This window comes from Tetrao urogallus (assembly GCF_951394365.1).
Source record: "Tetrao urogallus genome assembly, chromosome: 6".
NCBI classification, from domain to species: domain Eukaryota; kingdom Metazoa; phylum Chordata; class Aves; order Galliformes; family Phasianidae; genus Tetrao; species Tetrao urogallus.
Window position 1 is genome coordinate 25,877,613 of NC_136819.1, and position 14,661 is coordinate 25,892,273.

The 14,661-nt window shown below is 35.3% G+C and overlaps 1 protein-coding gene across 1 annotated transcript; it reads left to right on the forward strand.

The window, feature by feature from the left end:
- Positions 1 to 1,647: 1,647 nt before the first annotated feature.
- On the forward strand, positions 1,648 to 11,189 carry SNAP23 (synaptosome associated protein 23; the record flags this gene model as incomplete). Its single annotated transcript, XM_079537564.1, has 7 exons — positions 1,648 to 1,704; positions 2,304 to 2,345; positions 4,094 to 4,142; positions 4,908 to 5,025; positions 8,283 to 8,435; positions 8,991 to 9,135; positions 11,124 to 11,189. 7 exons carry the CDS (start codon positions 1,648 to 1,650, stop codon positions 11,187 to 11,189), a joined length of 630 nt encoding a protein of 209 aa, XP_079393690.1.
- Positions 11,190 to 14,661: the final 3,472 nt, after the last annotated feature.

The following is a 14,661-nucleotide window of genomic DNA, read 5'->3' on the forward strand; positions in this document are numbered from 1 at the left end:
TTCTGAGCTTCTGGAGCCACTGACTTTGAATACATAGCAAGTGGAGAAAGTCTATGTAGACAAGCATTCCTTTCTCTTATCTCATTGTTCCTCTTGTCCAAAGGGTAGAAGTAACTTAATTCTAGTCCATCCTCAGCAACTTACATAAAAACTAGAATATTATGGTCTAAATTATAGTAGTAAGCTTATAGGATGTCCTAGAGCAATTAACATCAGCTTGTGAACAGATAATGTCTTATCTGAAGCTTGTCAGAACTGGAATTTCCAAGAACTTTCTTTCACACCTCATTTTCCAGAATAAAGCATAGCAGAGAAGAGAAAATGGATTCTTGTGATCTGTGTTTGTTGGCATGCTGCCTTTGTTTTGTTGATGAATTTTCATTTTTATGGAGTTAATTTTCATTTTATGGGATAATTAAGCTGTTTGCTGTCTCCTAACTTTGTAGAAAAGCTTCAACGCCCATTACTTCAATAAAATTAGCTTTTCATTTCAAGCCTAGGTGTACACTGCTTGTGGGTGCCAATGTTCCTATAGGAGTGGTGGGCTAAGAGGGTTGTTCCACTGGAATGCGTTAAACTGTAATCCTTGTAGGCTGATAACTGAGCAAATATTGCAGAGCACTTCTTAACAACAAGGTAAATATGGCTGACTACCTACTTTTAAAAAGAAATTCTACTTTGCTTTTAGGCAAATGGAGATAAAGATCCTTGTGAGACATGTCTTGTTTTTTCTTTGAAATTTCTCTCAGCCATAGTAATGAACTAAAATAGCAGAATGTTTTTCTTAAGTAAAATAATTAAGTGACTGTGTGGTGAAGACCTGAGTACTCCTTATTAATGTAAGTTGTGTTCAATTGGAATAGCTGATCTCTTCCTGTAAAAATCACCTCGCCTTAATTGTTGTAACTCCAGGAATGTCTTGGGACATCTCTATCTGCTGGACACCAGAGTTACTGTGCAGGTTGTATGCTTGTCTGCGAAAAGCATAGCTGGCCAGCTCAAATAAATATAATTACAGCTTTTGAGTCCTTTAATGAATCAGTTTTGGTTATTCAGTTTGAAACAGATTTTGTAATCAAGTTGTAAAGAGTATGCTTTATTAGCAGGGAGATGCATCTTTGCCATATCTCAAATGGCAGTGGCTGAAAAGTGAAGGTGGGTAAGCTTGCTGTGAAGTCTAGAGAAACCAAATGTGAGAAATAAAAGTCTAGACAAACCAAACTGATGAGAAATGACTGGAAAGTAGCACAGGTAAAAGGTACAGCTACAAGATAGTCAGAACATTTGCCTCAAAGTGTAATGAGTGCTTTTGTTTGGCTTCTACCCACAGAGGTCAGTTACCATAGCAAGTGTGAATTGAAAATGTGAACCACCACTGTAGACTGTTTTGCTTCACAACAGGCAGAATGCTTCAGGTGTCCAAATAGGAGCATCAGAAGAGAAGTACAGGCATATTAGCAGAACAATTCCTAGTGCCTTCTGAACATGTGTTGTGCTGTGAAAAATGATGTTTGGACTTCAATTCTGTGATTCTGTGACTTGTACAGTATGAATACTTGAAGTAGTTCTAACGTTGAACTGGTATCTCTTATTTACAGTGTGAAGATTCTCTTTAATTTGATTACTTGCAAGTGATAGCTCCTCATCATGGCTGAACTATCACCTGAAGAAATTCAGCTGAAGGCCAACCAGGTCACTGATGAGGTAAGTATTTTAAGAATCTGCATGGGGTTAGAGCAGTTACATGGCAAGATTATGTTATCCTTTAAAGACAATCTAGAGTGATGGTTCTGCAAGGATATAGCAGAATGTTTCCAATCACTCTCTTGGTAAGTACTGAAGCTGAGGCTATTCCTGAAAGTAACAATGAATTTTAAACTTCTCAATTGTAAGGCCACCCGCTTGACTGAGTACTCATTACCTAGTCCTGATTGCTGAGAAAATACAGGTTGAGTGCCCTTCCTAATCCTCTTGCTATTTCATGCATCTAATTCCTTTCTGGTGAGTTTTATAAAAGGAGAAGTAAATGTATTTTTACTTAGACTTTCACTTGGGACAAGCAGAGTACTAGTGAATTCTGGAAAGGCAAGAGTTTACTAGTCACTGGGGAGAACTTTAAAAAAAAAAAAAAGACCAAAAAACAACACAGATGTAGCCTACTAGGTTTTTATAGCTGAATATTGGAAGGGCTTGTGACCCTGCCAGTATGTAAACTAGTTGATTTACTGCAATGAACTGATAAGTAACTTTTTCTAGGACTGATATATGCTGTTAATACATTCATAACATTCTTTTCTTCCTAGTCTTTGGAAAGCACAAGGAGAATTCTTGGCTTGGCCATTGAGGTAAGGAAAAGCTTTTGAATTCCTTAGGGATGTATAAATTTGAATAAGCAGAAACATTCTATCTCTCACAGAGTGATCTTCATTGCTTTTTCTTTTTCCCAAACTTTTTTTTTTTTTGAGACATTCGAGTTACAATGACTTCATATAATGTGAAAGCCATTAGGCTTGAGTCGCAAAATGAATATTGTATTTTTGACTGTTCTTCTAAGCAAAATGGTCAAATCTCCAGATGTTTCAGATCAGTTGTAAACACTCATCTGTCACAGATGGCTTTGGCTGCTTCATTGCTTAGTTCTCAAAACAATTAATGTTTTTTTCCCTCTATCCCTTAGTGCTTAGTAGGGTGTGGCAGGGTAGCAGAGAGCAGCACTGCTTTTGCTTCTTCCTACACAAAAGTTTTCTGCTTATCCCTTCTTACCATCTGTTCCCTAGTTATTTTTTTAAAAGCAGTTAGGTATGATAAGGAAACTCTTAACACCCTTGTCCATTACCTGAAACAAATCTGTATTTCGGGTCTATCTGGATGATACTATCAGTGAGTTCCTCTATGCTTCTATGACTTGTGTATCCCATTGTAAAAGAAAAAAAAAAAAGAAAAAAAAAAAAAAAAAAAAGAAAAAAAAACCCCAACCTATAGAAAGCTTACTTCTTATTTTCAGAAATGCATAATGAAGAGCAGATCCCTAGAGAATCAATTCTGTTAGAGATAATAAAGCTTATGTGATTCAGTTGAGACTTTTGCTAGTACTTGTGCATGCTGTGGGCAAATGGGAATACAGAGACTGAGCAGTAAAGCTAATGACTACTTCTAGCCCAGAAGATGAGATGACTTCTTGTCTATGTGAGATTAGTTAAAAATTAATCCTACAAATGAGAACATTAATCCTACAAATGAGAGTTTAATCAGTACTGCTTTAGAACCTACACTCGCATCCAGATGGTAGCAGACTGCGTGGAACAAAGATGCTGCTGTTATCAATAGGATGCTTGATTTAGTACGGCCTAATGAATTCCTCTCAAACATGGATGTCAAAAACACACAATGCAACAAGATTGTATCTTCTGGTGTCGCATTTTGGCAATTCTTAGAAGCTTAAGTAATGCTTACCACAGTTCTGAGCTGCAAGTTTACTGTAAAACGTGGGTGTAAACTTGTTTGCTAAACTGAAGACTTTGAGCCAGTGAAGAGCTGTAGCTTGGTATGTCCCTCACTAACAATTTGTTTTTGCCAAGTGATGGGCAAGTTTCTTCCTGATACCTTCTAAATTCCCGACAAGGGTTTTCCAGGGTTTGTCTTATTGGTTTTTCAAAATTACTTACTTTCACTTGTGACTTCCAGGACTAAAAGTTTTTTTCAGTTCTACTGAAAGCTGTAGGGATAAAGAATGAACTAAATGCTGCTTATTAAAACAAGATATGGCTAGGTTTTGTTTTTCTTTTTTTTTTTTTTTTTTTTTCAGCTTGACCTTGACATAGTTCAATCTTAAGTATTCTAATCAATTTTTATCTTGTTTTAATAATAGTAAAAAAAAAAAAAATCCTAAGTGATATGGCATAACAGGTAAGAACGTTGTCAGCCTAACAAGATCAAATTTGAAAATTAGTGTAACTTTACTATAGAAGCTATTTCATAGCACTGTATTTTATTACAAACTTGTCTGACTTGTCAAACTTATTTTGGAGATATTCTGATCTTGCAGTGATGTATTGAAATGGCTTTGTATCACCAAATAACTTTCTTTGTGCAGTCCCATGATGTTGGCGTCAAGACTATCGCCATGCTGGATGAACAAGGAGGTGAGTTCTTCCCCACAGTGCTAATGACCAGTTCTGTAGCTGTAAGAAAAAAAAGCTATCATTGAAGTGTTGTGGAAACTAAAGGCTTGTTCAAGACCTTTATGTGAAAGTAGATGGCAAGTGATAGGACAAAGAAAATCATTTCAAGTTGTACCAGGACAAGTTTAAATTGGATAGTAGGAAGAATGCTTTTGTAGAGAGAGTGTTCAAGCATTGGAATGTGCTCACATGGGATGTGGTACAGTCCCCATCCCTGGAAGTGTTTAATAAGTGCATGGACATGACACTAAGGGATATGGTTTAGTGATGGGACTCGGGTTGGTGTGATGATCTAGAAAGTCTTTTCCAGTCTAGATAACTGATTCAAAAAATGAATCCAGTCTATTAATTGGATACTCTTATGTACTTGTAGCATTAAGATAAAGTAGTTAAGAAATCAAATTAGTTACAATGTAATGAGGCCTCTGTTACGGAAGCAATTTCCTTCCACTGTGATGTGACTGTAACTGTCTGCATTTCTTCTAAAAGCAGCAACCAAAGTGCTGTTCTGAGGATAAGGTAATAAACTTTTTAATACAGTAAAAATAAAAACCAATTTCCTTAATTTCTTTCTACAAAAGAAATGTCAGAAGGCAGGAAAGCAAATGAGATTTCAGCCTGATATAAGGATGGAACTGAAGCTTATAGATACCTGCTTGAAAGGAATGCATATACAGCATGCCCGTGAATGTTTGTATTTATTCTGGATAATTGTTTCTCTTTTAGAACAGCTAAATCGCATAGAAGAAGGCATGGACCAGATAAATAAGGATGTGAGAGAAGCTGAGAAGACGCTGACGGAGCTCAACAAATGCTGTGGACTCTGTGTCTGTCCTTGTAACAGGTTAGTTAAATTGGTTTGTGGGTCTGAAGTTCTAGAATATTCCCAATAGCTACTGCTTTCAGAGGTGGTCTTTTATAAGAGCTAAAGAAAACAATTGCTTGTTTGTCCTGGTTTGTAGAGATGCACTATCATAATCCTATGAGTAAAGCTAAAGCATACTTCATCTAACCATAGATTTTGCTCCTTTCACTGTAAATGTAGCTACTTTGTATCATTCTGTAAATTATACCCTAATCTGTATAAAGCTAGGTGATTCTGAAATGCACTTGGTAGAACATTGCAAATACATATATAAATGTACTAAATACTTAGATAAAAGCTTAGAATGCTGGACAATTCAATGTTAGAATTAAATATCTTGGAAGAAGACTTACTCTCCTTTTTCGAGTCACAATAGTGATTTTCTAGGTATTTAGAAAAATATATTAATGCTTTAGGGAAAAGTAGGATAACAGATCTTGAATTTAGAGATTAAAGCTTTCACTAGTGACTATGCAAATTCTTGCGGACTTGCTTCACAGTACTTCAGTGTCATCTCTGTGTTTCTGTTTGCTTTTAGCTCTTTAGTGTAACTGGGGGGAAAAAAAACTAAAAGAACCAATTTATTATTCTGCTGAGAGGTAGCATAAAACTAGGTAAAAATTCCTTGGAGTAGCAAGTCTACTTATTTCACCGAATAATACTTCAGAAATCTTTTTTAGGATAGATACAGATATGGTCTTTGAGACTGAAAAATTTTAGCTTTAGTATCTTGAAAAAGGAGGTAGTTCTGCCTTCTAGATAGATGTGCTTACTATTTTATATTAACTGTATCAAGCTGATGGACTTCAAGCATTTTCACACATACAGTCTTTGTTTTCTGTAGTTGGCAGTCTTATTTCACTGAAATTAATTAAGCTACTTACTGGCACTAAGTGAACTTTGAATTTGTGAATGGCTATGGCATTCCAAATACAAAAATAACAAGAAAAGAAATAGTGCTGGGTACCAAAATGAGCAGAAAATTTTATGCAGAAAAACTTGTGAGATAAGCAAGTGGAGGGCCATGAAGAGGAAAATGAATGTCTTTACTGCTATATCAGATGCTTTATTAATGTCTGAGATACTTGCCAACTGGCTATCTCCAAAGCTTTTTTAAAATGTAAATCAGAGCGTTTAATTCAATAGTTTAGGTTTTTCTATTTTTCACTAGGCTTAATCAGTTTGTTTATAAAGGCTTTGTGATAATGTGAGATACTGGCAGTACTCATATAATCTGTATACTAATCCGATTTACCTGTTTGCTGGTCTTTACTGTTCTTCTCTGTTCTCTTCTAACACTGATGCTTGCTTTCTAAAAATGAAGACTAGGATGAGAAGCTGTATTCATTTAACTGGGGAAAGCGGATTTTAGGACAAGGTCAGTCTTATTAGTGCAGCATGTGCATTTAACCAGTTGTCTAAAGCAGTGCTTCTGTTGGATGTGTGCTTGCATGTGCATGGTATCTGCATGCAGGTCTCTTTGTAACTGTGATGTGTTGTAATACTGTGTGGACAGAAAATGACAATTATCACGGGTTGCATTAGCTGTGGCAATACTGACCTATTACTTGAACCCTTGCTGCTTTGACAAGCTGTGTAGATTGCCTTACTCTTACAGAAACAAAACTTGAGAAAAGTGAATGCATAGTAACTTTAAAAAAAAGTTCTTAAAATATCTAGCAGTGAAAACAGTGAGAGGTTTTGTTCTCAATAACTATACTTTATAACTATGTAACTGTAACTCAATAACTATACTTTATTTAAGCAATTTGTTTCTAGCTGTCTTTTAGCTATTTCAGATGAGAAAGTACTTTTCAGGCTGCTTGTCTTTTCTCAAAAAGGTCTTTGCTGTTACCTCTGACACTGAATACTGTGATAATTCAAAAGACTAGTGTAAAAATCTCACCTGCTGCTGCAACATTCTCATGAATGAGATTAAAATATAATGCTCGAGCTATTTGCAGCAAACCTAAGGAGATCTTGAAGGCTGTATACACACAGAATTAACTAGCTCAGGATTCTACTAGGTGCAACCTTTCTGTTATGAATTGAGAGCTGACTCCTTTACTTTCTCTTAATGTATTTATACTAGATTATATTTCATAGAATAATAGAATGGTCTGGGTTGAAAAGGACCATAATGATCGTCTACTTTCAACCCTTCTGCTATGTGCAGGGATGCCAACCACTAGACCAGGCTGCCCAGAGCCACATCCAGCCTGGCCTTGAATGCTTGCAGGGATGAGGCATCCAAAGCTCCTATAAGCATTTCCTATCTTGATTATATAAATGTCAAAGGAATGAGAAGGGAATATCTCTTCATTCTAGCAACTTCACACCTCTTCAAGTATGGGCTACTGATGTTAAAGGCACTACAAATATTGAATTACCTGTAGTTAGATGTAAAGAAAGATACAATACATTGGCTTTCACATGTTTCCAGTGAAGCAGGGAAGTGATAGTAGTGTCTGGATTATATAGCATAAACATGAAAATGACAGCACACAAGTTGAACATTAGAATATTCTTCTCAAAATATGTTCTTTAGAGTTCATGAGATGTTACCCCAATGTAAATCACTTTTCTGTTATATTTTCTTCCAATCTTGTAGCTACGATCTTGTAGCTTGTAGCTACGATTCTTAAGATTGCTTCATGTTAGTGTCCTATGGTTGTTTTGTTTGCTCTTAAATTATGAAGTAAAAGTATAATGGTAAATTTTAGAATGAAGCAGCTGTATAAAAATGGTGTTATTTTGAAATGTTTCTCAGGTCTGTTTTTATTAACTTTAAAAAGAACTTCAATGTAGAAATTGTTGGTCAAATCAGTTGAGAGTAAGATTGATCTTGTGTAGTATAGCTTCTTTATCCCTTCCCTGAAAAGTATTTATGCCCAACTAAAGATTAACTTTTGTTCTAAATACAACTTCTTGACTATATAAACTTTCCTGATACTGTTGTAAGCTTCATCTATTCTGCTAAAGGATACTACTTAACTAAGGAAGGTATTGTGCCTATATTAGTGTGAGACAAGATTAGCCGACTGTCCATAGAGTAACTTGGTTATGCTTGTAGTATTCTGAGAAACTATAAAAAGCTTTGTCTTGTTAGTACATATAAAATCTGTCTTTAGGGCCCAAGACAAGTGTTTCTGACAATTCTAGATTAATGGGGAGCCTCAATCAGAAAACCATTTTTTTTGATAGAGTAGTTCAGATTTCTGATTTTTATGGAGTAGGACAAAGAACTTCGAGTCTACCAAAGCATACAGAGCAACCTGGGGAGATGGAACAGAGAACTCAGCAGATCATGTGATATCCATGCAGCCAAGAAGCATGAATCAGCAGCAGACACAGAATTCTAGAGGACCAAGTGGTGGATATATTACAAGGTTTGTTTCCTCATATTTATCAATCCCAAATACAGAAATCATAAGGTTCTTTCAGACAGATTTTAGATGAAGTTGCTAAATAAAGTTTTTTACTGTTATTTGGAATAACTATTATTACTTTGAGAGGAGGTGGAGGTGGCAAGAATGAAATAATACAGTACTGAAAGCATACATCTTGCACTTCCTTACTCTACAGTGAGAACTGTAGGGCTCCAATGAAAGTTACAGGGAGTAATGTTTTGGTGTTGTTTTTTTTTTTTTTTTTAAAGTGAAATACTGTCATACAATTATAAGACAAACTAATGTCTTCTGATGTCTCAAATTTTCTCTAGTAGCTACTGTTTTAAACTAAGGAATTTCTTTCTAATAATGAATAATCTAAAACTCTCCTTTTGATGGACTGTTTGCTTAGAATGTGTAGTTTTTAAATGTTAGAAACATACCTTGGCTTCAATAGCTAGCTGTTGGATGACTGAAATAACAAAAATACTGAAGTTTCGATAAAGAAAAGCATGTTCATTCTTCTTGGAAATTCTGTTTTTGTTGTTTGAAAAGGATAACAAATGATGCCAGAGAAGATGAAATGGATGAAAATCTTGCTCAAGTAGGAAACATTCTTGGAAATTTAAAAAATATGGCTTTGGATATGGGCAATGAGATTGATGCACAGAATAAGCAAATAGACCGGATAAATGTAAAGGTAAGTGTCAAACGTATTCTCTGCCTTCAGCCTAGGTTGACAACTTCCTGTTACTAAGAAGTGATAAAGAATAGGCTCACTCTTATCTTCCAGCATTTGCAGTAAAATACACAATTAAGATCATACAGTCCTGTAGTTGTAGTGATATAAACAATGATCTTAGTGTTTTGTTATGCAGCTGAAAATTCAAATATTTTCAAATTCAAGAATCTTTAAAAATAAAAAAGTCTTAATATGGTACAGGTAACTTGTTTATTCTGGAAATAATTAATTTGTACTTATGAAACATTCTGACACGTATTGGAAGTAAACTGAGGGTCTGTTGCTTCCAGGTAATCTTTTGGTGTGTGGGAGAGAATAGTGTGTTTCTTTTGTTACTGTTTGTTAAATAATAGCAAGACTCTTTTGGAATTCCTCTTAAAAACAAACAAAAATCCCACAAACCACGGTCCTTTTCTATTATCAGAAGGTAATTCTTTGTCTTAATTCAAAGTCTCTTGAGGTATGTCCATGAGAAATATGTTCCTGTGCATCTACAAAAACCTATTTTACTCTTATCTGTGCATTAAGTTAGTCCCAGACAGTAACATCTTTCTGCATCCCATCGTAACCTGGTGTTAAAGGTAAACTTCCCTAAATGGATAAATAGTATATAAGTGTTTTTATAAGGGGCTTTCTTTCAGTGGGCAACTTGAGGAAGTTTAGCCATGTTTTAGGAATCCCCATCTTCTGAACTGAATAGAAGCTTTTTAACAGTCTCTCCAATAAAGGGTACTGAAATTTAATGAATGGTGTGTATGAGACATTTTAAAAAGCAGAAGTAGGTACACATTGCTGTGTACTTATAAAATGAAGTGCAATTGCAAGTCAAAAGGTTTTTCTGAAAAAACCCATAGGATTAATGATATCAAATATACAGAGCCACATAGGCTAGTGTGACATAAATGCTGCTGATATTATTTATGTCAGCATCTCGGTTTTGTCTTAACAGTGAAATTTTATGACTTAGGTCAGGTGTTCTTTATTAGCAGTGCCAGGAAGCACTGCGGATATTTCTACAGTAAGCGCTTCAAAGATCACAGCATTCAGGCTCCATTACATTTCCACAGATAGTACATACTCATCAATTACCTGTGAGATAATTAACATACGCACCTATCTCAGGTAGTGATTTATGAGGTTTCCAGTCTTCTATTCCATGGTCTCATCTAGCATCCTTTTAGTACTATGACAGTCCAATCTACAGCCTTTTACTTCATCCAGTAGTCTTCCTCACTCTCTAGATGAACTTCCTTCATGGGTGCATGCTTAGTAGAATACCTATTATAAGTAATTTATAAGTACGAAAATTATAACATTTGCTCACTTGGCACTTGGCCTTTTTTCTGGACATCTGTTCATCCTTGGATAGAGATAAGTTTGGCAAGCTGTCTTTTGATGACATATATTGGCGTGTTGGAAGATAATGAGGATAGAGGGGAGTATCTTGCATCCCAACCTACTCCCAGAGTGAGACAATTCCTTTTTGTGTGGAGGCCCTGGCTGCTTTGATGTTTGACAAGCCTACTCATATTGTTATTGTGTTTCTTTTGCTGAAGGTCTCTTATTAAAACAGAATAGTATTACAGCATGCTTTCTAGTGTATAGTGCTACTTAGGTAACTATTCACATCTAAAAGCTATTACAGTTTTGCATGCAAGAACTAATCACATGATACAACAGTTCAACAACTATTTCTAAAAATATGCTATTAAAATGTATGGTGTAGCTACCTTTTCAAATCAGCTATTTCTAAAAACACGTTATGAAATATATTGTGGCCTCCTACCTTTTCAAATCAATATTTTATATAAGATCTAACTTAAAAAAAAAAAGGCTTCCTTTATATTTACCATGATAATACTGCAACTCAGGAGTTTGTGTCAGTTTGATTTCTTAAACTGTTTTGTGTGTGGTTTGCAAATGACCTATAAACTTGTCTTTTTCAGGCAGATACAAATAGAGATCGCATTGAGCAAGCCAACATCAGAGCGAAGAAACTCATTGACAATTAGAACCTATTGTAGTTGTTCAGTGACACTGTCTCTCCATCTTCAAGCCACCATACTCATGGATCTGTGAAACTTCTCTACTCTGAAATAAGAGGGGGCTGGGAAAAAATGAAATCTACCTTTTCTATAGGGATTTTTTTTTTTAATTCATGTAAACATGGTTTTTTACTCAAAGAAAGTAGTCAACGTAACTTTCTTCTACTCATTTGCCTTCACTTTCTTAAACTGCTCAGGGCTGGAAGTGTCATGGCTTTGAGAACCTCCTTGCATGTTTTACTCCCCCTCCCAGTCTCTTTTCTTGCATCCAAAATACAATTCATTACTGAAGTTGAATAAGCAGGGTAATGTGAATTCACAGTTGTGGAAAGCTGGAGAGGGCACTTTGCACTGTTTGAAATACCTCATAACTTGAGTGTCTTCAATGAAATAGGGACTTGGTGAGTATTGTTCGACTTATATCTCTAAGCAGGCTAACCACAGTTTCACAGTTCAAACCACAACTGGTTTGAGGTTGGGCTTATGGACTACAGAATTCAATAGCCCACTAATTACTACTTCTGGGTTGAGGGCTTTAAAAACACTTCTTAAACACGCAAACTTTAATGTAAAGCTAACTGGAGGGGTATACAGATTTCCATTTCTTTACTGTAAATTGACATTTGGAAGTTATGACTAGGAAACAATGCTCCGTTTTTCTAGTAATGTTTGTGGTATGTGTTGATATATCTGATCTAAAACCTATGTGCATGTGAGTAGATCACAAAACAAAAAAAAATCCCCAAAGCATTTATTTGACAGAAAACTGTGTCCACAGTCTGAAAGTTAGCTTTGAAGTGTTTAATGCATGTTAACTGGAAGGATCTGAATAGAAACAGAATAGAAAAGCATGCAGCTTTCTCATATCCCATATTGTATTCTGTTTTGGCTAGTTGTTGCTGAAGTTCAGTTCAGGCCTTTCTCCATTGAAATAGAATGACTGAGATTGAGTATGGTTTGTCCTCAGCAGTGACTTTAGGGGAGCTTTTTAAAATTACCAAAAGCAAAGATCATCTTGTTATGATACTACTTTGTCACGGGTCTGGAAGAAGCAGTACATGTATGTAGGATCTGTTTGCTAGTTCCAAATAAACTAGTTCTGAATAGATTCTTGACTAGCTTATTATTTCAGGCCTTGGGACTGGCAGCTGGAAATACTTGATCTCAGTTGCTTAAAACTAAAAAGTTCCTATTCTGCTGCAGAATAGAAGACCAGTTGAGTGGAGGTACAGCTGTCATCTCTGTAGTCAAACCAAAATGCTTTTCCGCTTCCAATATACCCAGATTTATTCCCAGGGCTTTTGACAGTCCACAGGTATCTTGTAACTATTAATAGTAAATCCTCGGGCTAAAGAGATTACAGTAACCGCTGAAATGGAGATGTAATGAATGTATGTAACATTTCTGATTTCCAGTAGAAATACAATTTGTGTATAGTATATTAACTAGTATATTCTCAGTTTGCTCCCAGTACAACCTGATATTAAACAAAAATCAAAGAAAACAACTAACCAAAGGATGGAGCTGCTGCATGTGGTGAATTGGCCAGTGATAGATGTTCTTATGTAAGACACCAATTTTATGGGGTCTGGTTACTTAAATGCTAGATATTGGCTTCTGACGGTTCTTGGAAAGATAATGAATTATAAAAGCTCCTATTGTTAATGCTTAAAAACACAAGTAGCAAAAAAGTACTTATTATAATTTTACTATATGATATTCTTATAACCTTTTGTGTGGGAAAGCACCAGGGATTAGAATTTGTGACATTTTTGGGGTGGTCGTCTTGTTTTCCTTCCTACAAACTTCAGGTTAACTGAAGGAATATTTGCTGCTGATCACGAAAGCAAAGCATGCATTACCTGTGATCATCTCCTGGAACAGAAAACTAAAGCATTTGCCTTATTGTACTTAGAACAGTGCAAGGCTGCTCTGTAGCATCTTGAAATGTTTTTTTTCCTTGCTATGACAAGTCTATGTTCTTGATCTTCCCTGAGCATTAAGCACAAATTGGATGAGAGACTGTTGTGATTGGTACACAGAATCTTAATACTGCAATGAATATCACACAACGAAATAACTCTAAGCTTGAGTATTATGTAAGTATCAATATTTTCTGATGCAGCAAGAGCCAAACCTGTCAGGGAGCTGGTGCTTTAATGTAAATGAACAATGCAGTCTGCTTCTTGAATCATCTTACTGTTATCTGTAGAATAGATGCTTACTTTCTGAGTTTGTGGGATGTAATCAAAACTTGTACATCTTTATATTTCTGAATACTATTAAGAATGAAGGTTTACAGTTTCTGCTTTTGATTGTTAAACTGCATATTGTGCACAAAATACATACTTTTATAACTGAATGTGTTTTAGAACTATTTTGTCTTATTTAGAAATGTCTTTGTTTAGTTTCCTGTCCTTGAAAAACTTGGCAGAACTAGTTGCTGCTGTTATGCAAATAGGAAGTTTCCCTTCTATTTTTATTTCATAGAAACCCTGATGCTAACACAGGAAGGGAGGTGGCTGGAAAGAGAGGAAAAGATCTCTTTTTTTTTTTTTTTTTTTTTTTTTTAACAATTCAGTTTCCATTCTGGCATAACTGACAATATCACCTAATGTCAATCTATCAGATGTGTCCATCTTTTTTTGAAGGACTGATAAGAAATGAGACTACTCTTCAAGATGATGAATACTAGTAACAGATATCAAGCAAGGATCCAGTAGATGAAATACAGAGATCTAACTTTTTGGCAATGCACTTGAAAAGCTATTTAAAATAGTATTTTCTCTGATATTGTAACATCAGATTGTCAGAATGCACTTAAGGATAGAAGGATTACAGATTTGAAACAGTTCTGAGCTGCAAGAAAGAATAGTGGTATCCAGAAATGGCTTGGAAGAATCATTTCTCATATAAAGTTGGGCTGCCTAGCATATTTTTACTAAGAGCTAGGTTAAAAATAAATTTTTAAGAATTGGACAAATGGAGTATATAATTATTCTGAATGTGTTGTAGATGTCCTTTAGGCATATTTATACAGTAATTCATGGTATACTATGAAATTTGAGCTAGCCTACATCTTGGTGAAAAGTGAGTAAGGTTTTTGACAGGTAGCTTTATATGAGCTGCAGTACATATTGCTTGTGCAGTAGCTTGCAAAACTCTCTCCTCTGTAAAGGCTTTGCTGTGGAAAAAATTTGCTTATTTGCCTTTGCACTTGAAGCAACAGTACTTTATCTAAATACTAACTGAATAAACAGATGAAAACTGTATATTTATGCAGCTAAAAAAAAAATTGGAGAGCAAATGAAATCAGTATGAAATAAAATACCCTAGTTTACAATCAGTTCATTTAACTTCTAACTCAGTAATTTCCAAAGTAAAATGATGTATTTTTGTGCATGGAAATAAAATCCTTTTGCATAAGGAGAAGGGAAAA